General features: G+C 34.5%; 1 protein-coding gene across 3 annotated transcripts in view; it reads right to left on the bottom strand.

Annotated features, from left to right (window-relative positions):
- Window positions 1-24,566, bottom strand: part of vwa8 (von Willebrand factor A domain containing 8) — a 146,055-nt gene that overhangs the window by 37,917 nt on the left and 83,572 nt on the right. For 2 of the 3 annotated variants that reach the window (XM_067409012.1, XM_067409011.1), the window contains 4 exons: window positions 23,056-23,210; window positions 21,965-22,157; window positions 21,782-21,863; window positions 20,227-20,431 (listed from right to left, as the gene is read on the bottom strand). In XM_067409012.1, the coding sequence (XP_067265113.1) occupies window positions 20,227-20,431; window positions 21,782-21,863; window positions 21,965-22,157; window positions 23,056-23,210 (635 nt within the window). Of the gene's footprint in view, window positions 1-18,842; window positions 19,891-20,226; window positions 20,432-21,781; window positions 21,864-21,964; window positions 22,158-23,055; window positions 23,211-24,566 lie in introns of those variants that run through there. The other variant, XM_067409013.1, reaches the window with a different exon arrangement.

The raw sequence follows: 24,566 nt of genomic DNA, 5'->3' as shown, positions 1-24,566 counted from the left end.
ACCTTTAAATATTTCATCCAAAAATTAATTAGTCACCCTCATTCCATTTCAAACATGTATGACTTCCTTATTTTCTTTGATGGAACACAAAAGATGTTTTGCAGAATTGTCATGCTGCACTTTTCCATACAATGAAGCATATGGGACAATTACTATTTATTATTTAGAATATTATTTCTTAATTTAAAAAGACATACAGAAAAAGAGATGCAGTATAAGGGAATTATATCATAGAGAGGACCCTGCAGAATGACTGTGTGAAGTTTAATAAGTCTCTTACAATATTAGATAATTTGACCATTAGTCTAAATATTCAAAGACATAACAATTTCAAATAGTTCATGCTACTATATGGCTGAATCAGTCAGTGTTTATGTGTGTGACAACTGTTTTGATACTGTGTTTTAATAAGCTGTAGAGCTTTTCTGTGAGTATAAGATTATACTTAAGGAAGTTTTGACACCTACACACACACTCAATCTGATATGGGGTCATGCACTTTCAATACTTGTGTGTGTGAGAGAAACAATGTGTCTGAGTGTGTATTAGGGAGAGATATGGCTTACAGATGCTCAGGATGAACGTGACTTAGAGATTAACCTTTGCCAATGACATGTACAGAAATGCCACACCAGCAAGATGGATTTTAATGAATAACAAGCCATTGCAGATATCTGTATAAAGACTTGTGCCCTGTGTACGCTGCCAAACTGATGCATTATGAGAATTAATGCTGTTCCTGTGTTTAGTCTGGAGGAAGGGTGGCGCAGGGAAACTGTGGCAAAAAAAAAACCTTGCTTCCCATCTCTACGGAAGATCAGTGACAGTCCTGTTTATGATAAGGAGATTTGTGTGTGTGCAACGTGGCATCAGATTAGCCAGGATTTAACAGCACAAAGATGAGACACATGCACTGACACTGCAGATGAAACAGACAAAAAGACAGAGTAGAGATAGATAGATAGATAGATAGATAGATAGATAGATAGATAGATAGATAGATAGATAGATAGATAGATAGATAGATAGATAGATAGATAGAATGGGTAAAATAGTTTTGTCACAAAGGAAATGAGAGAAAGAGAAGAGATTGAAGAAAGACGCTGATACAGGGACAGAGATGAGCACAGCAGATGATCATCCTCCATATGCTAAACTAGAAAAGCACACAGCAGGTTCAATAATCAGCCTATAAAGATCTGTGCCTGTATGTCTCTAAAGACACACTTTTTTTTTCTCAGTCACAGCAGTGTTGTTAAATTGTTGAAAAGCGGTTGAACACTTGTGTTAGTTTTTGAGATGCTTTTCACAGCACTGGTAATGAATATACATCTGTAACACAATGACTAATACACCACAAGTATACACTAGCACATAAATACATACAAACCTAAATCACTGAAACCCAGTATTTGGACTAAATGTATACTAATTTTACTGCATTAGACAGAAAATTCCAAACTGAAAACAAATGATGGTCACATTTTGTGTGTGTATATATATATATACACACACACATTATATATATATATATATATATATAATGGAGGAATATTTGTGGAGGACACTGTATGTATGTGTATATATTTATATATATATATATATATACACATACATACAGTGTCCTCCACAAATATTGGCACCCTTAGTAAATATGAGCAAAGGCGGCTATGAAAATAAATCTGCATTGTTTATCTTTTTGATCTTTCATTCAAAAAATTCACAAAATTCTAACCTTTCATTGAAAGAAAAGAATTGAAAATGGGTGGAAAAGCTCATTATGAAATAAATGTTTTTCTCTAGTTCATGTTGGCCACAATTATTGGCACCCAATTATTGCAATGTCCTTTTCCCAAGATAACAGCTCTGAGTCTTCTTCTATAATGCCTGATGAGTTTGGAGAACACATGAGGAGATCAGAGACCAAGAGATCAGAGACCATTCCTCCATACAGAATCTCTCCAGATCCTTCAGATTCCAGCTCCATGTCAGTACTTCTCTTCAGTTCACTAGACTAATTTTCTTTAGGGTTCAGGTCAGGGAACTGGGATGGCCATGGCAGAAGCTTCATTTTGTGCTCAGTGACACATTTTTGTGTTGGTTTTGATGTTTGTTTTGGATCATTGTCCACAACAAAATTGAACATTTTATTGCATTTTTTTATTGCTATTTTATTGCTAGATTTTTTCTTACTTGATTATTATTATTTTATTTATTTATTTATTTATTTTTATTGACTGTTATTAATGCTTTGGCAATGTAAGGATTCCTTTCTCCATGCCAATAAAGCTATTTTTGAATCTGAAAAATCTAAGAGAGAGAGAGAGAGAGAGAGAGAGAGAGAGAGAGAGAGAGAGAGAGAGAGAGAGAGAGAGAGAGAGAGAGAGAGAGAATTGTAATACTGTTTTAAAAATGTTCAGATTAGATGAGACAAAATTGAAGACACTTTAGTTGTTTAATTAATTGCAACATTACTCTTCATCTGTAAGATTATATAATGTTTTTGAAAGAAGTATCCTCCAGATCCTTCAGATTCCAGCTCCATGTCGGTACTTCTCTTCAGTTCACTAGACTAATTTTCTTTAGGGTTCAGGTCAGGGAACTGGGATGGCCATGGCAGAAGCTTCATTTTGTGCTCAGTGACACATTTTTGTTTTGGTTTTGATGTTTGTTGTGGATCATTGTCCTGATGGACGATCCAACCACAGCCCATTATTGGATTTGTAGCAGAAGTGGTCAGGTTTTGGTATTTGATAGAATCCATGATGCCATGTATCCGAACAAGATGTCCAGGATCTCCAGCAGAAAAATAGGCTCACAACATTAAAGATCCAGCAGCATATTTAACCTTGGGCATGGGGTACTTTTTATCCATGTGTGCACCAAATCCATCTGGTGGGTTTGCTGCCAAAAATCTCTTTTTTTAGTTTCATCTGACCACAGAAGCTGGTCCCATTTGAAGTTCCAGTCTTGTCTGACAACTGAATATGCTGGAGTTTGTATTTGGATGAGCAAAGAAGGATTTTTCTTGAAACCCAACTTATAGGGATGTAGGTGCTGTTTGGTAATTTTTTTTAGGCTTTCTGAGACTCAAGAGTCTAATTTCTGCAATAAAAACTAATTTCTGCAATTCTCCAGCTGTGATCCTTGAAGAGTCTTTGGCCACTGAAACTTTCCTCCTCACTGTGCATTAGGAAGATTTAGACACACGTCCTCTTCCAGGCAGATTTGTAACATCTTTAGTTGATTGAAACTGCTTAATTATTTCCCTCATGGTGGAAATGGGGATTTTCAATGCTTTAGCTATTTTCTTATACCCATTTTCTATTTTGTGAAGCTCAACGATATTTTGCTGCAAATCAGAACTATATTATTAGTTTTTTCCTCATTGTGATGAATTATTAAGGGGATTTGGCCTTTGTGGTTACACATATTTGTACTCCTGTGGAACAGGAAGTCATGGCTGCACAATTTCATGTTCATGATCACCCTGGTGTGCTAAAAAATGTAAATGTGAATGGGAATATACTTCATAGATATTTTACTCAGAAGAATTTCTAGGAATGCCAATAATTGTGGCAAACATGTATTGGAGAAAAACATTTATTTCATAATGAGCTTTTCCCCCCATTTTCAATTCTTTTCCTTCAATGAAAGGTTAGAATTTTGTGAATTTTTTGAATGAAAGATCAAAAAGATAAACAATGCAGATTTTTTTCAAAGCCACCTTTGCTCATATTTACTAAGGGTGCCAGCTCCCTAACTCCCTAGGTCTTGAATTTTCAGTAAGGGAACATAGTGAGCAATGATTCTCCCTGGTTTTCACAGTGCATTGTGGAATTTTTTAGTGAGCGGACGTTTCAGTGCACTGAAATGATTTTGCGATTGAGACGGCCCTTAAAATGGCCAACTCCCTGATCAGTGCCCTGGCCACTGAACTAGTGAGCTGATTAAATAAGACGCACTCATAGTCAGTTCTCCTTAAGTTCACACAGGTGTCCTAGCAGAGCATCACATTAACTATCAACTTGATCCACTAACATATGCAAAACACAAAGTGTCTTCATTTTGTATGTATACAGTGCAGATAAACTATGTAAAAATATATACAATACAATTTCTTTAAAATAAATGACACTATAAAATATTTTGCTAAATAACACAAAGACATTCTTGCATGATTTAAGTGTGGCTGAAGTATGCAGCAGTGTGCTTTTTGGGGTCACTGTATGTACAGAAGACTTAAATTATGGAACAATCTTGACGTACATCACATAAGCCGAAAGTAATTGGGTCATCATAGCTAACTGGAGATGTGTAAAAGTGGGGCAGGCCTCTAAATTAAGCCTTTTATCCAATTTCATGTGTATTTATGTAGGACAAATTTTGCTAGCAACCACTGTGAATATGAAACAAATGCTCACATGTCAAAGCAAAGTACACACTTTCACACATGCAAACAGAACTGAGTGTAATGCTTTACCATAAAGTTAAGGCAACTATACTTGTACAGTTCATTCTCTTCTTTATAGATTGCTAAAGAGTCATTAACATGAAGTCTAAAAAAAGGTATCAAAGTAGATAGAATGACTCCTAAGATCCCGGTTTGTTAGATTACACTCTAATGTGGCTATGTAATCTCAAAAAATATAATTCGTAAACATTTAATCTGTAAAATGCCCTCCAGAGAAAGATCAGAAAGTCACTGTTTCTAGACAGAAGTACTGGCCCATGTCTTGGATGAGTGCCTCACTGCCCTTTCTAGTGGCCCAGTGGGCAGAGCAGAAGCCTGGGCTGGAATGTGAAGAATGCCCGTGTTTTGAGGTTGTTTATGAAATGAAATGTCCCAGACTGGTTGCTGAGAGTCCACTGCATTCACTCGCAGACCCACACAGAGAGCAGGACAATGCAGCCAGACACGGCGTACTAGCTGCTGACCGCAGGAGGCCCACCAAACCCACAAACCCCTTCATTACATCAGTGCAGAGATTTTACTTGTACTCATGAGTTTCACAGTTCTGCTTTTCACACCCTGCACATATATGTCAAGAATAAGATATCAGAAGAACTGTTGTACAGTAGATCAAGAATATGAAATAACTGTTTAGGGGTTGGCTCAGATATGAGATGACTGTCAATATACTAGAACAACACTGGGCAAAATGACCATAATCTCACAGTGCACTCTCAGAGAGAGAGAGAGAGAGAGAGAGAGAGAGAGAGAGAGAGAGAGAGAGAGAGAGAGGAGAGCTTTTTACGCTATTAAGAAAAAATATTAAAATTGACATCCCAATCAGAATTTGAAAAAAAAAAAAAAAAATCAAATCAGTAATAGAGCCCATCGCGCTCTATGGATGTGAAGTGTGGGGCCCACTCACAAACCAAGAGTTCACTAAATGGGACAAACACCCAACAGAGACTCTACAGACCGAACTATGCAAAGTTTTGCTCAGAGTACAGCGCAAAACCCCAAATAATGCCTGCAGAGCAGAATTAGGATTATACCCACTTACAATCACAATTCAAAAAAGGGCCATTAAATTCCATGCCCACCTAAAAAATTCCAGACCCTCCATCACAAAGCCCTGAACTACCAAGAGTTGACACCAGGAAGAAACGCCCTCGGCCAATTGGTCTTAGAGTTGACTACACAAACAACAACATGTCTGACTGAAAATAAAAACTTAGCCAGACCAAACCAAATAATTAAAACACAAAAAGAAAAATACCTAAAACATTGGACAGATGCAACAGCCCTACAAAGCAAATTGGAATGCTATTTGGCCCTAAACAGAGAATATGAATTGGCAGGATACCTGAGTACAGTGAGTGACCCCAAACTGAGAAAAGTCCTGAGCATGTACAGACCCAGTGAACACAATCTCACCATAGAGGCAGGCAGACACAGACAGACCTGGCTACCAAAGGAAGACCGGCTGTGTCCCCACAGCACAGAGAATGAAGTGGAAACAGAACTGCACTTTCTGACATCCTGCCCTAAATATGCACAGATTTTGGACGCTTTCCATCCCCATTTCACAACCCACCACAAAGACTTTCATCAGAGATCAAATATGGACAAACTCCCATACCTGCTAGGAGAAAGCCCAGCAAGCTCAAACCTGGCTGCAAGGAATGTGAGTTCCTGTCACGACGAAAGAGCCTCCAGTGGGACAGAACTACCAACACACTCACTAAATGCCTAGGCACTTCTATAAATATTATAAGATTGAACATTTTATTGCATTTTTTTTATTGCTATTTTATTGCTAGATTTTTTCTTACTTGATTATTATTATTTTATTTATTTATTTATTTATTTATTTTTATTGACTGTTATTAATGCTTTGGCAATGTAAGGATTCCTTTCTCCATGCCAATAAAGCTATTTTGAATCTGAAAAATCTGAGAGAGAGAGAGAGAGAGAGAGAGAGAGAGAGAGAGAGAGTTGTAATACTGTTTTAAAAATGTTCAGATTAGATGAGACAAAATTGAAGACACTTTAGTTGTTTAATTAATTGCAACATTACTCTTCATCTGTAAGATTATATAATGTTTTTGAAAGAAGTATTCTCTGCTCACCAATGATGCATTTATTTGATAAATAGAGTAAAAACAGCAATACTGTGAAATATTATTTCAATTTAAAATAACTGTTTTATATATTTTTTAAAAATGTGATTTATTCCTGTGATGGCAAAGCATCATTATTCCAGTCTTCAGTGTCACATGATCCTTCATAAATCATTCTAATATGCTGATTTGCTGCTCAAGAAACATTTCTGATTATAATCAATGTTGAAAACAGCTGTGCTGCTTAATATATTTATGGAATATTAACATTAATATTTTTATGGAAACAGTGATACCTTTTTTCAGGATTCCTTGATGAATGGTGAGTTCAAAAATGAGTATTCATTGGAAATAAATCTTTTGATAAATATATTCATTGTCACTTCTGGTCTTTGCTGAAAAATTTACTTTCTTAACAAAAAAAAAAACAAAAAAACATACGGACCTTAAACTTTTGAACAGTAGTGTAGCCACTAAATTTGGTTTCACATTTCCCGAACACTTGGAAAACAATCTTCAGGACATGTGACACTCTGCGTTTTCACATTTCCCTAATGCTTTTGTCATTCTCACAGGTAAATAATGTAATCCTAGTGTTGGGTTCAAATCCACCTTAGTCAAGTCCGAGTCTTTAACCAGTCGTGTCCGAGTCAAGTCCGAGTCGAGTCCCAGTCCAACTAAACAATACTGATTTCATTAAGTCAACATCTTTTATTTTTTAAAAACCTTAACAACTTATAAAAAAGCCCATTTTAAATGTAACAAAAGCAAAGCTCTATTGCATCTTGCCATTTTGATTTCACGTCATCATGAAACAGCTTTTTCAATGTAAAATGCTATAGTGCAGGACTTATTCATCAAAATAAATTTATGAATTCAAGGCAATCAGGGTAGCTTGCAGATTTCGGTAAGCTACTGTATCTTTCAACATATTTTTTATTTTTATTCATTTATTTCGTTCTGTGTAGTAAAGAGGAAAGGATGATTCACTCACAATCCGTGACAAGAGTTCAAGATGAAAACTGAAAGTGACGCAGCTTGTCTGTGATCAACTTTCTTTTCATAGTATAAATAAATGCAAGCCTATGCCTATTTGCTTATCCTGTAAGTTTGTGAATAAAATGTCTTATCATTAAAATATAAAAATTAAAATGACGGGTAATATTGATTAGGATGGATTTTTTTTTTTTATGATCCTGTCCAACAAAATGACAGTGAAACGCAAGTCTAAAACAATATATATATATATATATATATATATATATATATATATATATATACATATATATATATATATACAGCTATAGAAAAAAATTAAGAGACCACTCCAAGTTCAAAAATCAATGTTAAGTGGTCTCTTAATTTTTTCCATAGCTGCATATATATATATATATATATATATATATATATATATATATATATATATATATATATATATATATATATATATATATATATATATATATATACACATACATACATACATATAAAAACCCCGGCGGTTGTTGGTGATTTACCACCGTGGTAGTAAAAATTTGCCACCGTCATAGCCCTAGTAAAAACACATGCAAATGAATGACTATTGTGACAATGCAGCTGACACAATCTGGCCAGTGACATTTTTCAAGTCCCAAATGTTCGAGTCGGAGTCAAGTCTGAGTAAAAATGCATCAGAGTCCGTGACAAGTCTAAGTCCATGAAAAGTTGGACTCGAGTCTGAGTTCGAGTATCCCAACTCTACACAATCCTGGCCATACAAATCAATACCACATCACACAGTATATACCATGATATCGCAAAATCTCTGGACACATTTCTATTGTTCAACAGAAAATATACCACCATACCACCCAGCCTGAATTCAAATTCAAAGCAGGAATTTTAAGTTTAAAAGAGGAAGAGATGGTTCTTTAAATGTCAAAAAATAGACAGATGTCAAAAAATGTCAACAGATAAATGTCAAAGCAGTAAAATCCTCTTGTAAATTCAAGTAGTAAATGTAAAGAAAGCTGTGCCATTTCTTCCTTCAGTTACTGAGCTGCTTAAATTCCTCAGACTACATAAAACACTGGTCAAATTCACCCTGGTCAGACTGAGGCGATGACATGGTCTGTTACATAGATGACACCGAGGCACCAGCGTCAAGATGTGACCCTCGATCACATGACCAGCTCCAGTTGCATTATATGTCATAGCTCATAGAAACACCTGCACATCACACACTACTTACTTACATGGTGATCTACACTTCTAATCTTAACACTCTGCAAACACTGAGTATTATTCTTCTGCAGTTAATTAAAGCTGAATAACTTATGATTCAGAGTCAGACCCCATTCAAACTTTATTTTTATTCATTTTCATTTCAGCCTTAGGTGTGCAATTATTGTGCAATTTTATAAAACTTAAAAAAAAAAAAAAAAAAAAAAAAAAAAATATATATATATATATATATATATATATATATATATATATATATATATATATATATATATATTAATTATATTAAATATATTAATGGGTATTGACAATTTTCATGATTCAATTCAATATGATACAGATTTTGGTAAGTTGTACTGTATCTTTTAACATATCTTCAGATGTTTAGTCGTGTTTAATTTATGCTGTAACTGGTATTAAAGCGGTGGAGAGGAGGTTCACATACATAAAGGATCTGTCTCGCCACATTAAACAGCACCAAAAGGGTGTTTATTTTTTGAATCTCATAATAAGATGGACATTATTTGAATTTGGAGACTTTGCTTCATATCAAAAGTAACAAAACACAAAGATTATTGCGATTTATTGGATGGGAGGCGCACTATATTTTCTGTTCATTCATCAACTGAAAACAGACTAGACTAATCAATTCATAGGATTTAAGAATTGATATCGGTTCATAAAAATGAGAATTGATTAAAGTCGAGAAATCATTATTTTTTACCCAGCCATATTAAATATATTTTTTGAAATAAATTAATACTTCTATTCAGCAAAAATTAAAAATGACAGTAAAGACAATTATAAAGATACAAAAGATTTCAATCTAAAATAAATGCTGCTCTTTTGAACTTTATATTAATCAAAGACCCTAAAATGTATCACTATTAATACAAAAAATATCAAAGTCCCTTTAAGACAAGTCATTTCACTCAGCGGCCATCTTTGAAATGGGCATGCAAGTGCAGTTCCTATCTCTTTGAATGGGGAAACATCAAATTCTCCAAAGCTGTTTGCCAAGCTTTCAATTAAATTTCTGAAATCACCAATGAAATCTGACAACAACAACTGGCTCATAAACTTTGTTTCTAAACGTTTGAAACATGACAAAAACAGTATTTTTCAGACTGGATCAAGCTAATGCACATGTGCTGTCCTAAGTGCGCGTCTCTATAGGAAGCAAGCATCTGACTGTTTCTATAGGAACCGGAGCTTCTAACAGTCGCTGCAATGATGTGACGACTTTACCAATTGGTGATTGGCTCTTATTTAGAAGGCGGGACTTATTCCGCCATATTGTGCATTGCACTTTCTCCCACTCAAAACAATACGAGTGACGCGTCTTGTGCTATAGTCTTTGAAGATATTAAGCAGCACAACTGTTTTAAAAATTGATAATAAATGTTTACTGAGCATCAAATCAGCATATTAGAATGATTTCTGAAGGATCATGAGACATTGAAGACTGGAGTAATGATGTTTTTTAAAATATATTAAAAAAAGAAAACAAATTTTAAAAAGTAATATTTCACAATTTGAATGTTTTTACAGTATGTATACATACACACAAACACACACACACACACACACACACACACACACACACACACACACACACACACACACACACACACACACACACACACACACACACACACACACACACACACACACACACACACACACACACACACACACACACACACATTAAATTAATCACATCAATTCTGGCTGAGAAAGGACCCCCTACGAGACCATTTAAAGTCATTATTGTGTTAGATGAGAAAAAACAAACAAAACAAAAAACAACAACAATACACATTAAAAAGTTAGTTTTAGAAAAAAATATTTTGATTCAACAGAATTTATTACACAAACTTTTTTTTTTTCAGAAGCTGCTTCTGAAAGCATTTACACTGCAATTAGAATTGCATAAATAATGCTATGGGTTTTAAATGAGTATTCATGTTTTTTAAATAATTTATTATTTTTTTATTTTATATTTTTTATATATATTGAATTATTAAAGATCTTGCTTACTTACATATATTTAAACATTAAAATCATGCTTTTGCGCTGCTAATAATTACTAATACTATATCTACTTACTATCAATGCTACCTAATTATTAAGTTAATTTTACTGAAATGTATTAGTTAGTCTTTAAGAGTATCTACCACTGTAGCAGGTTTGAGACAGTAGATGATGGGTGTTTTCAGCTGCAGTGTCTCTCTCATGAGTGTATGGTTTGTAATTTGTGTGTAAGGGGTGAGTCAATGCCTCCACTCATTTCCCGTCTGACACACATCACATCTATATTCTGCATCACTGATGCTGCACACATCTGCTGCACTGATCACTTTATAAATACATCCATACATGCAGACAGACGGACATGTATGGAGCAGGATCAGTGAGCAGTTGACGTCAGGCCCAGACATTCCTCGCATGACTGTACTGTGCCCTGGTGCACATTATGTCACGACTGTCATGTGTGGTCAGAATGTTGTACATCTAATTTAGTGGACAGGACCTCATTGCCTAGACATATATATGGTATATACATACACATCATATAGGTATAAAAACAAAATACCAAATCTCTGACATAAGAGTGGAAAAAAACATTCACTATAATCCAGGTCATTTAATTATGGAAAGTTGTGATGTGCTGTTCTCAGATATCGGGGCAAGATGATTGACAGCTTGGTATGAAGTCATAATAGACTCTTTCAAAAGATTAAAGAGTTGTTTCCCATCACACTGTCTATACTGAGCATCTCATGTTTAGTTTATCTGTAGCAACATGATTTTGTAGACCAGGTGTGAACAGATGCTCACAGATTCACCTTCATACAGCCACAGCAAACTAACATCCGTCAGATAGACCTGCTGGGGAAAACAGTGCTGCTTTTCTAACTTTCTCGGGTTATTTATATTGATGCCCTAAAAACCAAGTACAAAAGCAGGTTTCTGGAAGCAAAAATCCCATTCATTTTCTCTATACAGGAATTGATTTTCAGTGATAATACAACTTTTAAATATATATCTAACCTGAGCCCAGATATTTTTCAGCAATGTATTTCTGTAGAAGTCAGTTGAATTAACTTGTATTAAAAACAAACAAAAAAAAGTTATATAACGTATATATGTCTGAATATAAACTAAACTTATATAGTCTAGTCTGCAATAAACTAAATGTATTAATTTTACACTAAATATACGCACCTTACCACATTTACACTAAATATATGCATTATACAAATATTTGAATTATACACTTCCACTAAATATATGCATTTTACACTATAAATATATGAATTTTACACTTTCACACTAAATATGCATTTTTTCATTAAAGGGTTAGTTCACACAAAAATGAAAATTCTGTCATTTATTACTTGCGCTCATGCCGTTCTACACCTGTAAGACCTTCGTTCATCTTCGGAACACAAATTAAGATATTTTAGTTGATATCTGATAAGCATAATGAATCAGCGTGTCGAACCTGCTGTTCGGAGCGCCAAAGTCACGTGATTTCAGCCGTTGGCAGTTTGACACACGATCCGAATCATGATTCGACATCTTACGTTATATAACTTTTTTTAAAAAATTAAAGAATAAAAAAAAAAAGGCCTCACGGAGCCATCGGATTTAAACTAAAATATCTTAATTTGTGTTCCGAAGATGAATGAAGGTCTTACAGGTGTGGAACGGCATGAGGGCGAGTAATAAATGACAGAATTTTCATTTTTAGGTGAACTAACCCTTTAAATATATGCATTTTACACCTTTACACCAAAGATATGCATTTTACAAATATATATATTTTTTACACTTTCACACAACATTCATTAAATAGATGATTATGCTATTAATATATGGATTTTACACTTTCACACTAAAATATGCATTTTTAGTAAATATATGCATTTTTCACTAAATTATGCATTTTACAAATATATGAATTTTACACTTTCACACTAAATATATGCATTTTTAGTAAATATATGCATTTTTCACTAAATGTATGCATTTTACAAATATATGAATTTTACACTTTCACACTAAATATATGCATTTTTCACTAAATACAGTGGCATGAAAAAGTATGTGAACCCTTTGCAGAATCTGTGAAAATGAGAATTATTTTAATAAAATAAGAGGGATAATAAAAATGCATGTTATTTTTTGTTTAGTACAGTCCTGAGTAAGATATTTTACATAAAAGATGTTTGCATTTAGTTCACAAGACAAAAAAATAGCTGAATTTATTAAAATAAACCCATTCATAAGTTTGTGAATCATTGATTCTCAATACTGTGTGTGGTTACCTGATGATCCACGACTGTTTTTATGTTTTGTGATGTTTGTTCATGAGTCTCTTGTTTGTCCTGAGCAGTTAAACTGAGCTCTGTTCTTCAGAATAATCCTCCAGGTCTTGCAGATTCATCAGTTTTCAAGCATTTTTTTGCATATTTGAACCCTTTCCAGCAGTGACTGTATGATTTTGAGATTCATCTTTTCACACTGAGGACAATTGAGGGACTCAAACTCAACTATTAAAAAAGGTTCAAACATTCACTGATGCTCCAGAAGGAAACACGACGCATTAAGAGCCGAGGGTTGAATACTTTTTAATTCAAATATCAAGGTAAATTGTACTTAATTTTTCTGCCAGGAAACATACGAGTATCTTCTGTTGGTTCCGAAGGGCAGTACTAAATGAAAAACAACGATATTTAAACAAAATAAGAAAAATTGTGACATCGTCATCCCGTTCAAAAGTTTTCACACCCCGACTCTTAATGCGTCGTGTTTCCTTCTGGAGCATCAGTGAATGTTTGAACCTTTTTTAATAGTTGAGTTTGAGTCCCTCAGTTGAAAACACAGATCTCAAAATCATACAGTCACTGCTGGAAAGGGTTCAAATATGCAAAAATGCTTGAAAACTGATGAATCTGCAGGAGCTGGAGGATTTTTCTGAAGAACAGAGCTCAGTTTAACTGCTCAGGACAAACAAGAGACTCATGAACAACCATCACAAAACATAAAAACAGTCGTGGATCATCAGGTAACCACACACAGTATTGAGAATCAGTGATTCACAAACTTATGAATGGGGTTATTTTAATAAATTCAGCTATTGTTTTGTCTTGTGAACTAAATGCAAACATCTTTTATGTAAAATATCTTACTCAGGACAGTACTAAACAAAAAATAACATGCATTTTTTATTATCCCTCTTATTTTATTAAAATAATTCTAATTTTCACAGATTCTGCAAGGGGTTCACATACTTTTTCATGCCACTGTAAATGCATTTTTCACTAAATACATGTATTTTACACTAACACTAAAATATGCATTTTATTAAATATATGTATTTTACACTAAATATATGCATTTTACACTTTACCATTAAATATATGCATTTTTACAAATATATGAATTGTAGGCTTCCACTAAATATATGAATTTTACACTTTCACACTAAAGATGGATTTTACATTAAATATGCACACTTTCCACTTTCATAAATATATGCATTTTACAATTTTATATTGAATTATTCATTTTACACTTAATTTTGCACTTTACAAATATATGAATTGTACACTTTCACACTAAAATGCATATTGTTTTAGAGGCCTATAAAGAAAATGATGGGAAAAATGCTTTTGTAATAGAATCAAGGCTGCTGAAAAAGTGGGCGGTCACTGCTGTGCTCTATAGACAATGAGTACTGATGAGGTCAAATTCATGTAATGAGCATGCATGATGTTTACAATGTGCTTTCAATTAACAAGCGCAGAGGAATGTGATGTTTCACAGGAAGTAGTAATGTAATGTAACCGAAAGCCATGATGTTGCCAGCATCAGCCCTTTGATTATATTTGGACGTGTGACGGCCGCCACATCAGCAGGAGAAACCCGATCACTGTCAAAGGGCTTCTCGTAACTCATGTTAAGAGAATCGGGGAATTGCGGGTAATGCATGAGCTGATTAATGCACAGAGGGAGGGGGGAAAGACAACACTAGCTAACTCACTGATTGCTCACCCCCTCTGGGAACAGGAATGCTGCACAATAGGCCTCCGACTGAGGCTGTGACACACAGATGAATGAAACAGTGTGAGAGAGTAGAAAATATGAGCGCTATGATGGAGGGAGAGATAAAGGACCAAAGGGAGAGCAACAAAATGAAGCAAGAAAATGAGACGGTAGACAGACTGAGAGAATGAGGAGATGGCACAGATCCTAGAAGAGTAGACTCTCTGCCAGCTGGAGTCTGGGAATGTTTCCATCACTCTCTACAGTAACAGTTTTAACAGAGAAGATCTCATATTTGAAGACCAGGCCAAATACATGAAAGAACAACTTTAGCACTGAGAATATTCCAGACCTGAACCAAAATAAAAATCCCTATAAACACAGTAAGAACATCATATAACACTGATAAGATGAAAATGTCGAGACCAAGGAACATTATTGCGAGAAAATTGCAGGCCAGACTCTAACCAGTGTCATCTGAATAAACATGCATTAATACTCATTCATTGCACTGTTCGACCTTGTTTATCTGGAGGTTTGACCCTCAGACTGGGGGTTTGATCAAAATTTGCTTGAGAGCCATCAGTTCAGACAGCAGAACAAGCCCAATAGCAAACAGCATCAGGTCAGCGTGAGAAGGTCACTGCTGCTCCTCTAATCCAGGATGTCCTGCTTGCCTAATTCACCCAGCTGCTACAAGAAGTGCCCTCAGTATATCATATATATTTGTGTGGTTGCTGAGATAAAGTCAGCAACAGTGAATTAGAGTATGAGTATTAGGAAAATGAAGAGCCATTTTTAACAGGTTTGATCAATCTTCCATGTCTAAAAGCAAATAAAAGCAATTAAAAAACATTTCATGATTTAGAACTGAAGGCTGCTTGTGTTAAATAATAAATTACTGTATGTGTAATGGTATAATATATTAATATTTCAACTCTTTAAATATATTAAAATATATAAATATATGTAATACATTGTTAAAGACCCCCTGTGGTGAAAACCAAGTTTTTAATGTTGTTATTAATGGTTTTAATGTTGTTTATATGTCTATGTGGTGTTTTTAAGACAAACCATGTGGAAATTCATATGTCAGCACCATTGCCGAGTTTCAAAAGCATGGTTTGAAAACACCCGTTCTCTACGTCACAAACATGTAACCCATCCCATCAACGTGTGGGGCTGGGCTTTTCTCCACTGACTTTCTATGATGTTCAAAGCGTTTCTAATGATGCTGATTTTTAGAAGGCAGCTGTCTAACTCTGAGATGGTGAATGGGAACATGGTTTGTGCAACACATTATAAGCTGTTTGAAAGCAGCAGACAAGTCAAAGGATAAACATGTCAGTTATGTATCTGACATTGTAGACAGCAATGCATAAAATGCATTAGGGTCATTCCATGTCAACTGAACCAGAGGTCCCTGACTCAAACTTTCGATTTTGTTAATATTTTTTTCTGTAGAAATACAAACATAAATAGTGATGAAAGCCAAAACATTAAATGTCAAAGATGTATATTTACTGAGTAATCTTCAGTTTTGTTAAGGGGGGTCAAAATGGCCTAAAAAAAAAAAAAAAAAAAAAAAAAATATATATATATATATATATATATATATATATATATATATATATATATATAATTTATTTATTTGTAGTACACAATAACTTAAAGTCTGCTCAGTCTGTTCATAATAAATTAAAGTGGCCAAATCTATTGGAAATTTCACCTAATTTTGCCCACAGAAACAAATGGGTAACAATGGTAAACAGAATTTGTTTTCCCCTACAGGTGGGCGGGACCTGCTCTGTCGACTGTATGTATGGGGCAAGAAGTAGTGTGACGGAGAGAATGTGTTTGTTTGTGATGATGTGAGACTGAGGTGGGGTGAAGGGTGGATACAAGAACCTGCTCTGTGGGCGTTAAGGAAAACCCCAGACCAACAGCATGATAACACCGTCTTGAGCTTCATGATAAACCCTTATGAAAACCATTTTTTTCCTTTTTGTTTGTAAACTATATCTCTCATTCCTTCAGTGGGGCAACTAAGGGCAAACCAGCGAAGACTCTCACATGAGCGATATTCAACTGAACAATCTCACACCTGCATTCAAAGAGCTGCGAAGAAAGGTCAAGAACATGACCATTTGGGCAAATATTTGATGTAAAAATAAGGAGGCTCAAAGAGAGCCAGTGTGGTGCTGAATGACCTGATGGTTAAGAGGCTCTTTGTGTACTTTCAAACACATACCAAACTGGTCAATATTATGATTTAGATATATAGGCCACATACAGTCAGACAGTGTTGGGGAAAGCTACTTTTAAAAGTAATGCATTGCAATATTGCTTAACAGTAAATGGGAAAGCAAAGTAACTTGCGTTACTAATTAAAAAAAAAAAAAAAAAGTAATGCATTACTTTAGTAGTTACTTGAAAAAAGTAATCTAATTACATAATTCACGTTACTTGTAATGCGTTACCCCTAACACTGCAGCCCGCAAAGTTTTGAGAGTAAAACAACCAAATTTAAATGGTAGAGTGAATCTACTAAATAGCTTTTCCGTGTGCAGTATATTGAATCCAGCAGTTATTTTAGAAACACTTTCGAACCAACATTTGAGTCTCATGACTGTAAACAGTACGCAATAAACAAACAGTCCCTACCAAACCAATGTTTTCATATATATTTTGCTGCTTATTTATGTTCTGTCCACCTCTGATTGATTGAAATCCACTATACTTTAGGTCATATATTGTGTCCTTATATCCTCTGACTGGATGTATTTACTCCACTGTCTATAAAGATTATCTGCATGTCACACAACGAAGCATTGGAGATCTGCCATGAAGGAGCCTCCCACTGAAAATACTCAGGTTTAGCAGCTTGTATCTCCAAACAAGCTTCTGAATAGCAAAATAACATAACAGCTAATGTAGAGAGAACAGACTGCAATATAAAACAAACAAAATCTCAGTCTTTACATACATTTTATCTCTAGTGTATGCATGATCATTGTCAGTAAGACTGCAGACAACTGATCCTGAAGTCGAGCAATACTCAATACAGTAGCAGAACCTGCCAAGAAATATCTCATCAAGCAAAAACGTTGAGTTCTCTGCATAAAGATGCAGTCACATGTAATATAAAATGGATCATTTTGGATATAAAATTAATATGTTCTTAATATCTTGTTTCACAATGCTAAAAAACTTTTTTTATGTAGCAATTTTCCAACCTTTTCAAAAGAAATAAATAAAAAACACTGTTTATCCAAGTCCGCCACCATGTGGTAAGAGATGGAACTGCACATTTTAAACTGCCAAAGCCCAACATGTTTGGAACTGATGAGAGTTCAGAAATTAAAGTGTAATTCCTGCAGAAAATGAGACAACAAAAAGAATTTGAACGCAAGAAAAGACAAAAACAAAACAGAACAAAAAAACAAAAAAACCTGTAAACGGAAAAAACAAAACAAAACAACAAACAAAAAATATGCTGAATTGACTTAAAACAGGTTTGTCAAGCAAAACAAATAATAATACAAAAAAAAAAAAAAAAAAATCACATTATGAAATAAATGTTTTTCTCTAAAACACATTGGCCACAATTATTTTATTCAATACTTTTTGCAACCTCCAAAATAACAGCTCTGAGTTTTCACCTATAATGCCTAATGAGTTTGAAGAACACCTGACAAGAGATCAGAGACCATTCCTTCATGCAGAATCTCTCCAGATCCTTCAGATTCATGTTGGTTCTTCTTTTCTCTTGAGTTCACTCCACTCATTTTCTATGGACCTTATGTGCCAGAGAAACAAGTGCACCGCCATCTTTATAATATTGTCTATGAACTTCCATTTTTGTGGCAGCCCTGTACATTTCTATGGCATTGCTGTCAAAGAATAATTAGCTGGTGAAGTGGATTTACCTGTTGTAGAGTTAATGAAAGTTATCATGAGCATTGTTATGTTTAAAGCAGATGTCTTAACAAATGTCAGTAGACCGGGAAGATTTTAAAAGTGCAGTTTTCAGGGTTTTTTTTTTTTAAGATTGCTGTGGAAATACAAACTGGAAGTCAAAAGACAACGAGTGCAGCACTGAAAAGGGGCGGGGCTACATAAGGTCTATAGGGTTCAGGTCAGGGGACTGGGATGGCCATGGCAGAAGCTTCATTTTGTGCTCAGCGACACATTTTTGTGTTGGTTTTGATGTTTGTTTTGGATTATTGTCCTGATGGAAGTTCCAACCATGACCCATTATTGGATTTCTAGCAAAAGCGGTTAGGTTTAGATTTTTTATCTGTTGGTATTTGATAGAATCCATGATACCCTGTATCTGAACAAGATGTCCAGGACCTCCAGCAGAAAAACAGGCCCACAACATTAAAGATCCAGCAGATCCATATTTAACCGTGGGCATGGGGTACTTTTTATCCATGTGTGCACCAAATCCATCTGGTGGGTTTGCTGCCAAAAATCTCTTTTTTTAGTTTCATCTGACCATAGAAGCTGGTCCCATTTGAAGTTCCAGTCTTGTCTGACAACTGAATATGCTGGAGATTGTTTCTGGATGAGAGAAGAGGATTTTTCTTGAAACCCTCCCGAACAACTTTTGGGGATATAAGTGCTGTTTGATAAGTTTTTTAGGCTTTCCGAGACTCAACTAATCTCTGAAATTCTTCAGCTGTGATTCTTGGAGAGTCTTTGGCCATTCAAACTCTCCTCCTCACTGTGCATTAGGATGATTTAGACACACATCCTCTTCCAGGCAGATTTGTAACATCTTTAGTTGATTGGAACTTCTTAATTATTGCCCTGATGGTGGAAATGGGGATTTTCAATGCTTTAGCTATTTTCTTACAGCCACTTTCTATTTTGTGAAGCTCAACAAACTTTTGCTGCACATCAGAACTATATTCTTTGGTTTTACTCATTGTGATGAATGATTAAGGGAATTTGGCCTTTGTGTTTCCTCATGTTTATACTCCTGTGGAACAGGAAGTCATGGCTGGACAATTTCATGTTCATGATCACCCTGGTGTGCTAAAAAAAAAATGTAAATATGAATGGGAATATACTTCAGAGATATTTTACTCATAAAAAAATCTAGGGGTGCCAATAATTGTGGCCAATGTGCTTTGGAGAAAAACATTAGATTTATTTTTACTGTTATCTTTGATTGTATTTATCAAGGGTTCCAACTATTTTGTCCATGTCTGTATATATATATATACAGTGTGTGTGTGTGTGTGTGTGTGTGTGTGTGTGTGTGTGCACTGTATATATGTACTGTATGTATGTATAACTTTAGATTTTGGGTTGAAATATGACCCAGACATGCTCTTTCTAAGGTTTGTTAATTCTCCTTAAAGGTCCTACCTGGATTGGCCTGCCATCATCTGATCCGATCATGTTCCTCCACTCCAGCAGAGAGCGCTGCAGGTTGTCAATGCCTGTTTCCCATACTCTAACGTAGCCTCCCATGTCGACAGTCACCACCCCACCAGAGCCCAGAGGAGCCATCACTACATCTGTGTCTGAGACCTTTGAGATCCACACAGTGTAGGGAGACATTGAGCTGCTCCTGAACACATAAGCATGATAAAGACTGATCAGAACCACTGGAAGACTCTTGATTTCCTTACACAGGCTTTCATGAAGCTAAATGTATCCTTTTTTTAATGACATTTTAAGACAACAATAATATAATTAAACATGAAATCAGGATTAACATATAAGGGCTATACAACAGGAGGCCCTCGAGGTACACTTTCCTGCAGAATTTAGCTCCATCTTTGATCAAACTCAACTGCCTGTAACTTTCTATGCTAAAGACTAGGGCTGCATGATACTGAAAAAAAAAAAAAAATAAATAATGCAATATTTTGTTCATCTGAAAACAATTTCACCTAATGACTTGAATAGCTCTATTTGGAAATAATCATTCTAGAATGATTGGTGTGATTTAGTAGGGGAGTGAATCTGCGTAGAAAATAAACAAATTACAAGCATAGATAAATACAACATAACAAAGATGTGCTTTATGTTTAACAGTATTCAGGTACAGAAATTGAATAATCAAATGTAAATAACACTGCATAGTCTTCACTTTATAAATTAAATATAATTAATGCTTGTTAAAGCTACAATTTAATTTCTCTTTGTATTTTGTTGTTTGATTAACAATGACACAGACAGCAGCAAGTTTATTAGGCTGTTGTCACTTTAAGACCTAATGCACGGATCCAATATAATGATACGCATCCATTTTCTTTCTCAATTGTTTCACGTTTACGTTAAGCAACTGTGTTTACAAGGATATTTGCTGAGATGGGCATTTGGACATAATTTTGCATGTATGTGTCCGTTCAAGCACAAATAGACGTAAAAGTGCTCCTGAAGATCTTAATTAGCTGGTTCGGTTGTGTTTGATCAGGGTTGGAGTTGAACTTTGCAGGAAGTTAGATAACCCTGGGTTAAAGTATCAGGGGCCAATGATCAGTTAATCAGGTAAAAATGTATGCAGAACGCAATTTGCATGACACAATTACCTATCTTGCAGAACAATTCTGTTTAATTTTTAATTATTTACTGGTAAAAGAAAATATTCTATTACATGAAAATAATATTCATGAATATTCTATGAACATCACTGTAAGGAAAAAATGTATGCAAAAATATTCAACACATTAGGCTACTTAAAACATAATAATATAATAATGTGCTGTAAATGGTGTTAATACTATTGCATCATTTAATGTTTACATTTGGCAAAGGTTTTAATTTAACTAAGTTCAAAGTTTATAATTAATACTATGCATTGCAAATGCTAAAAAATGTGCAAAATAATTTAAGGTGAAGCAAAATGCCCAGTGTCTAATCAGCTGAACAGAAGAGGGAGCTACAGTTTAATGAAAGGAGTCTGACTCAGTACCTGGGGACTGGAATGTATTTGAGCTTCTTAGAGTTCAGGTCTGTCACTTCCAGATAAGCAGCTGTCATGGGTGGTGTGACATCTGTTGGTGAATCCATACTATCAGTATCATGAATAAAAAGCAAATACATTTGTTTATGTATTTTTATATGATATTTGCACATGAAGGTGTCAGTGGTTTACCTTTAGGGAAGATCTCAGTCAGTGGGACTTGTGTAGGGGGCAGCGCACGTACCACTTGATTGGCGCCTAACAGACAGACACAGTTAACCCTCTTTGGGGGCCCTGTTCGCTTACTTGACCCAAAAAACATATCAGGCCCCCGACCCTCTGTTATGGGTGAAGATCTCTTAAAGCTGTACACCTCATTTGGGGACTGTGGAAACACAATACAAAACAGGTTATAGAGGTCAATGCCATATCAGAGTATCCATGATAATGAAAAGTAAAAATCATAAGTAACCAAGTGATGTCTGGAGATGATTTTTTTTTTTTTTTTTTTTTAATGACCCTACAAGTTCAATTAAACGATCAAAATACAAGGAAAATATTTTATAATTTTTAAATATTTTAAATATGAAGGAAAAACAAAACCCTAAACTCATCTGGCAAAAAAGGCACAGCTACAGGTTTTATTAAATAATAATAATAATAATAATTTTGTTTGTTCACATGTTTTATAATATTTAAGTAAAGGGGGAAGATGTTGATTGTCCTAGGTTGGACATCACTTTGGCCACTATACCATCATGATAATTATTATTATTATAAAAGATTCATGAATATTCTATGAATATTAATGTCAGGAAATAACTTATGCAAACATATTAGGTGACATACAACATTATAATAATGTAAATTATATTAATACCATTACATTTGATGCATCTGGCTAAATTTTAAAGCCTTAATTTAAAGAAATTAAAAATTCTGCATTATTATACATTGCTAAAAAATGTGCAAAATGATCAGTTACAAACTAATTAAAAAGGTTTTCTTTTCATTGCTTTTTTTTTTTTTTATTTGTTATGATATCAGAACAGCTGCATAATCCATGTATGCCCCCTCCCATCCCCCCAAAATATAAAAAATACTTTTATTCAGAAATTGAAAACCATTATAAAAAACAAGATAGTCATGTTATTATATGTAACTAATTTTAAATAAATAGATCTGGACAAAAACAAAAAAACAAAAAAAAAGTGTACCATGTCATTGATCTATAGAATTCAACCGTGTATTTTACTAGAGGGTATGTCATAATTGTCACCCACCATGAGATCTGGGAAGCCCACAATAACATTAGCGTAGGTGTTTGTGTCACAGAGGATGCGGTTGGGAGACACAATCTTCTGCCCCAGGGCAGTGCTGAGGTTCTCATTGGGCAGCTGCTCATTCGATACCTCCTGAGGAGCTGTGGTTTCCATCCCTGAAGCGCAAAGACAGTCACATCATCACTCTAAAATGACCTCCCGTAGAGATGATAATGTGTCCTCACTACTAAACCCATAAAAGTGTTCAGAGCATTTCTACCATGACTTTACATTTGTCATATCTTTATACCCCAGTTTAATTGGTCATTATTCAGACCTTCTAGAGACATTCTGTCACACTTGATTTGATTAAGACCCCAATCCTGCTGATGGGAACTTTTGATGTCATTAAAAACATGCTCATTTTTCACAGCAAATGCTGAAGCGTGTCTGATACTTTAGATGTACGATGCCCATAAGTACAGGCATTACTCTATCTTTATGACAGCAACATTCATCTCAATAACTCATACTATGAGTTATTAAGTGTCTTTCTGCTCTTCACGCAACAGAAACTGATACGTGCTGAAGGAGGAATGACCAGGGGCAGTTCATCAGAAGATAAAGCTGTTTATAAAGCCCATTTCATGGGCCTTATAAACAAAGGGGCAGCGATTAATTTCACCAGCTATTTTAGGCCTTCAAAAACAAACTGGTATTACTTTCTATCAAATGAGGCATGCAGGACTCACTGGCATCATCCATCAGGCCCTGAGAGCTCCAGCTCTCCTCTAAATGCAGTGGGATATGTTAATGCAGTGGCATACATAACTCTGCTTTCAAATGAGCTAAGGCAGGAATATTTAATAATTATATAAACATATATACGATTTTTTTTTTATGTTTTTGAAAGAAGTCTCTTTTGGTCTCTCACTAAGGCTACATTTATTCGATCGAAAATACAGTAAAAGAGTAATATTGTGAAATATTAAAAAAAAATTATTATAAAAATTATATAAATAAATATTTCAAGATAATGATATATATATATATATATATATATATATATATATATATATATATCATCATTATCATATATATATATATATATATATATATATATATATATATATATATATATATATATATATATATCATTATCTTGAAATATTCTTTATATATATATACACACACACACACACACACACACACACACACACTCGCGCGCGTTATATACACACTATCATCTTATACAGTTGTGGTCAGAATGATTGGCACTTTTGGTAAATATGATCAAAGATGACTGTAAAAATAAAACTGTATTGTTTATCCTTTTGATCTTTAATTCATAAAATTAGCAAAAATCTAACCTTTTAATTGAAGGAAAAGAATTTAAAGTTGGGGGGAATCACATTATGAAATAAATGTTTTTCTCCAAAAAAAATTAAAATTATTATATATTATAAAATTATTGGTACCCTTTTTTTCAATACATTTTGCAGCTTCCTTTTGCCAAGATAACAGCTCTGAGT

This window comes from Chanodichthys erythropterus, chromosome 14 (genome assembly GCF_024489055.1).
Source record: "Chanodichthys erythropterus isolate Z2021 chromosome 14, ASM2448905v1, whole genome shotgun sequence".
NCBI lineage: Eukaryota > Metazoa > Chordata > Actinopteri > Cypriniformes > Xenocyprididae > Chanodichthys > Chanodichthys erythropterus.
The sequence above is the reverse complement of the archived record's forward strand: the minus strand, read 5'-3'. Positions and strand labels throughout refer to the sequence as shown.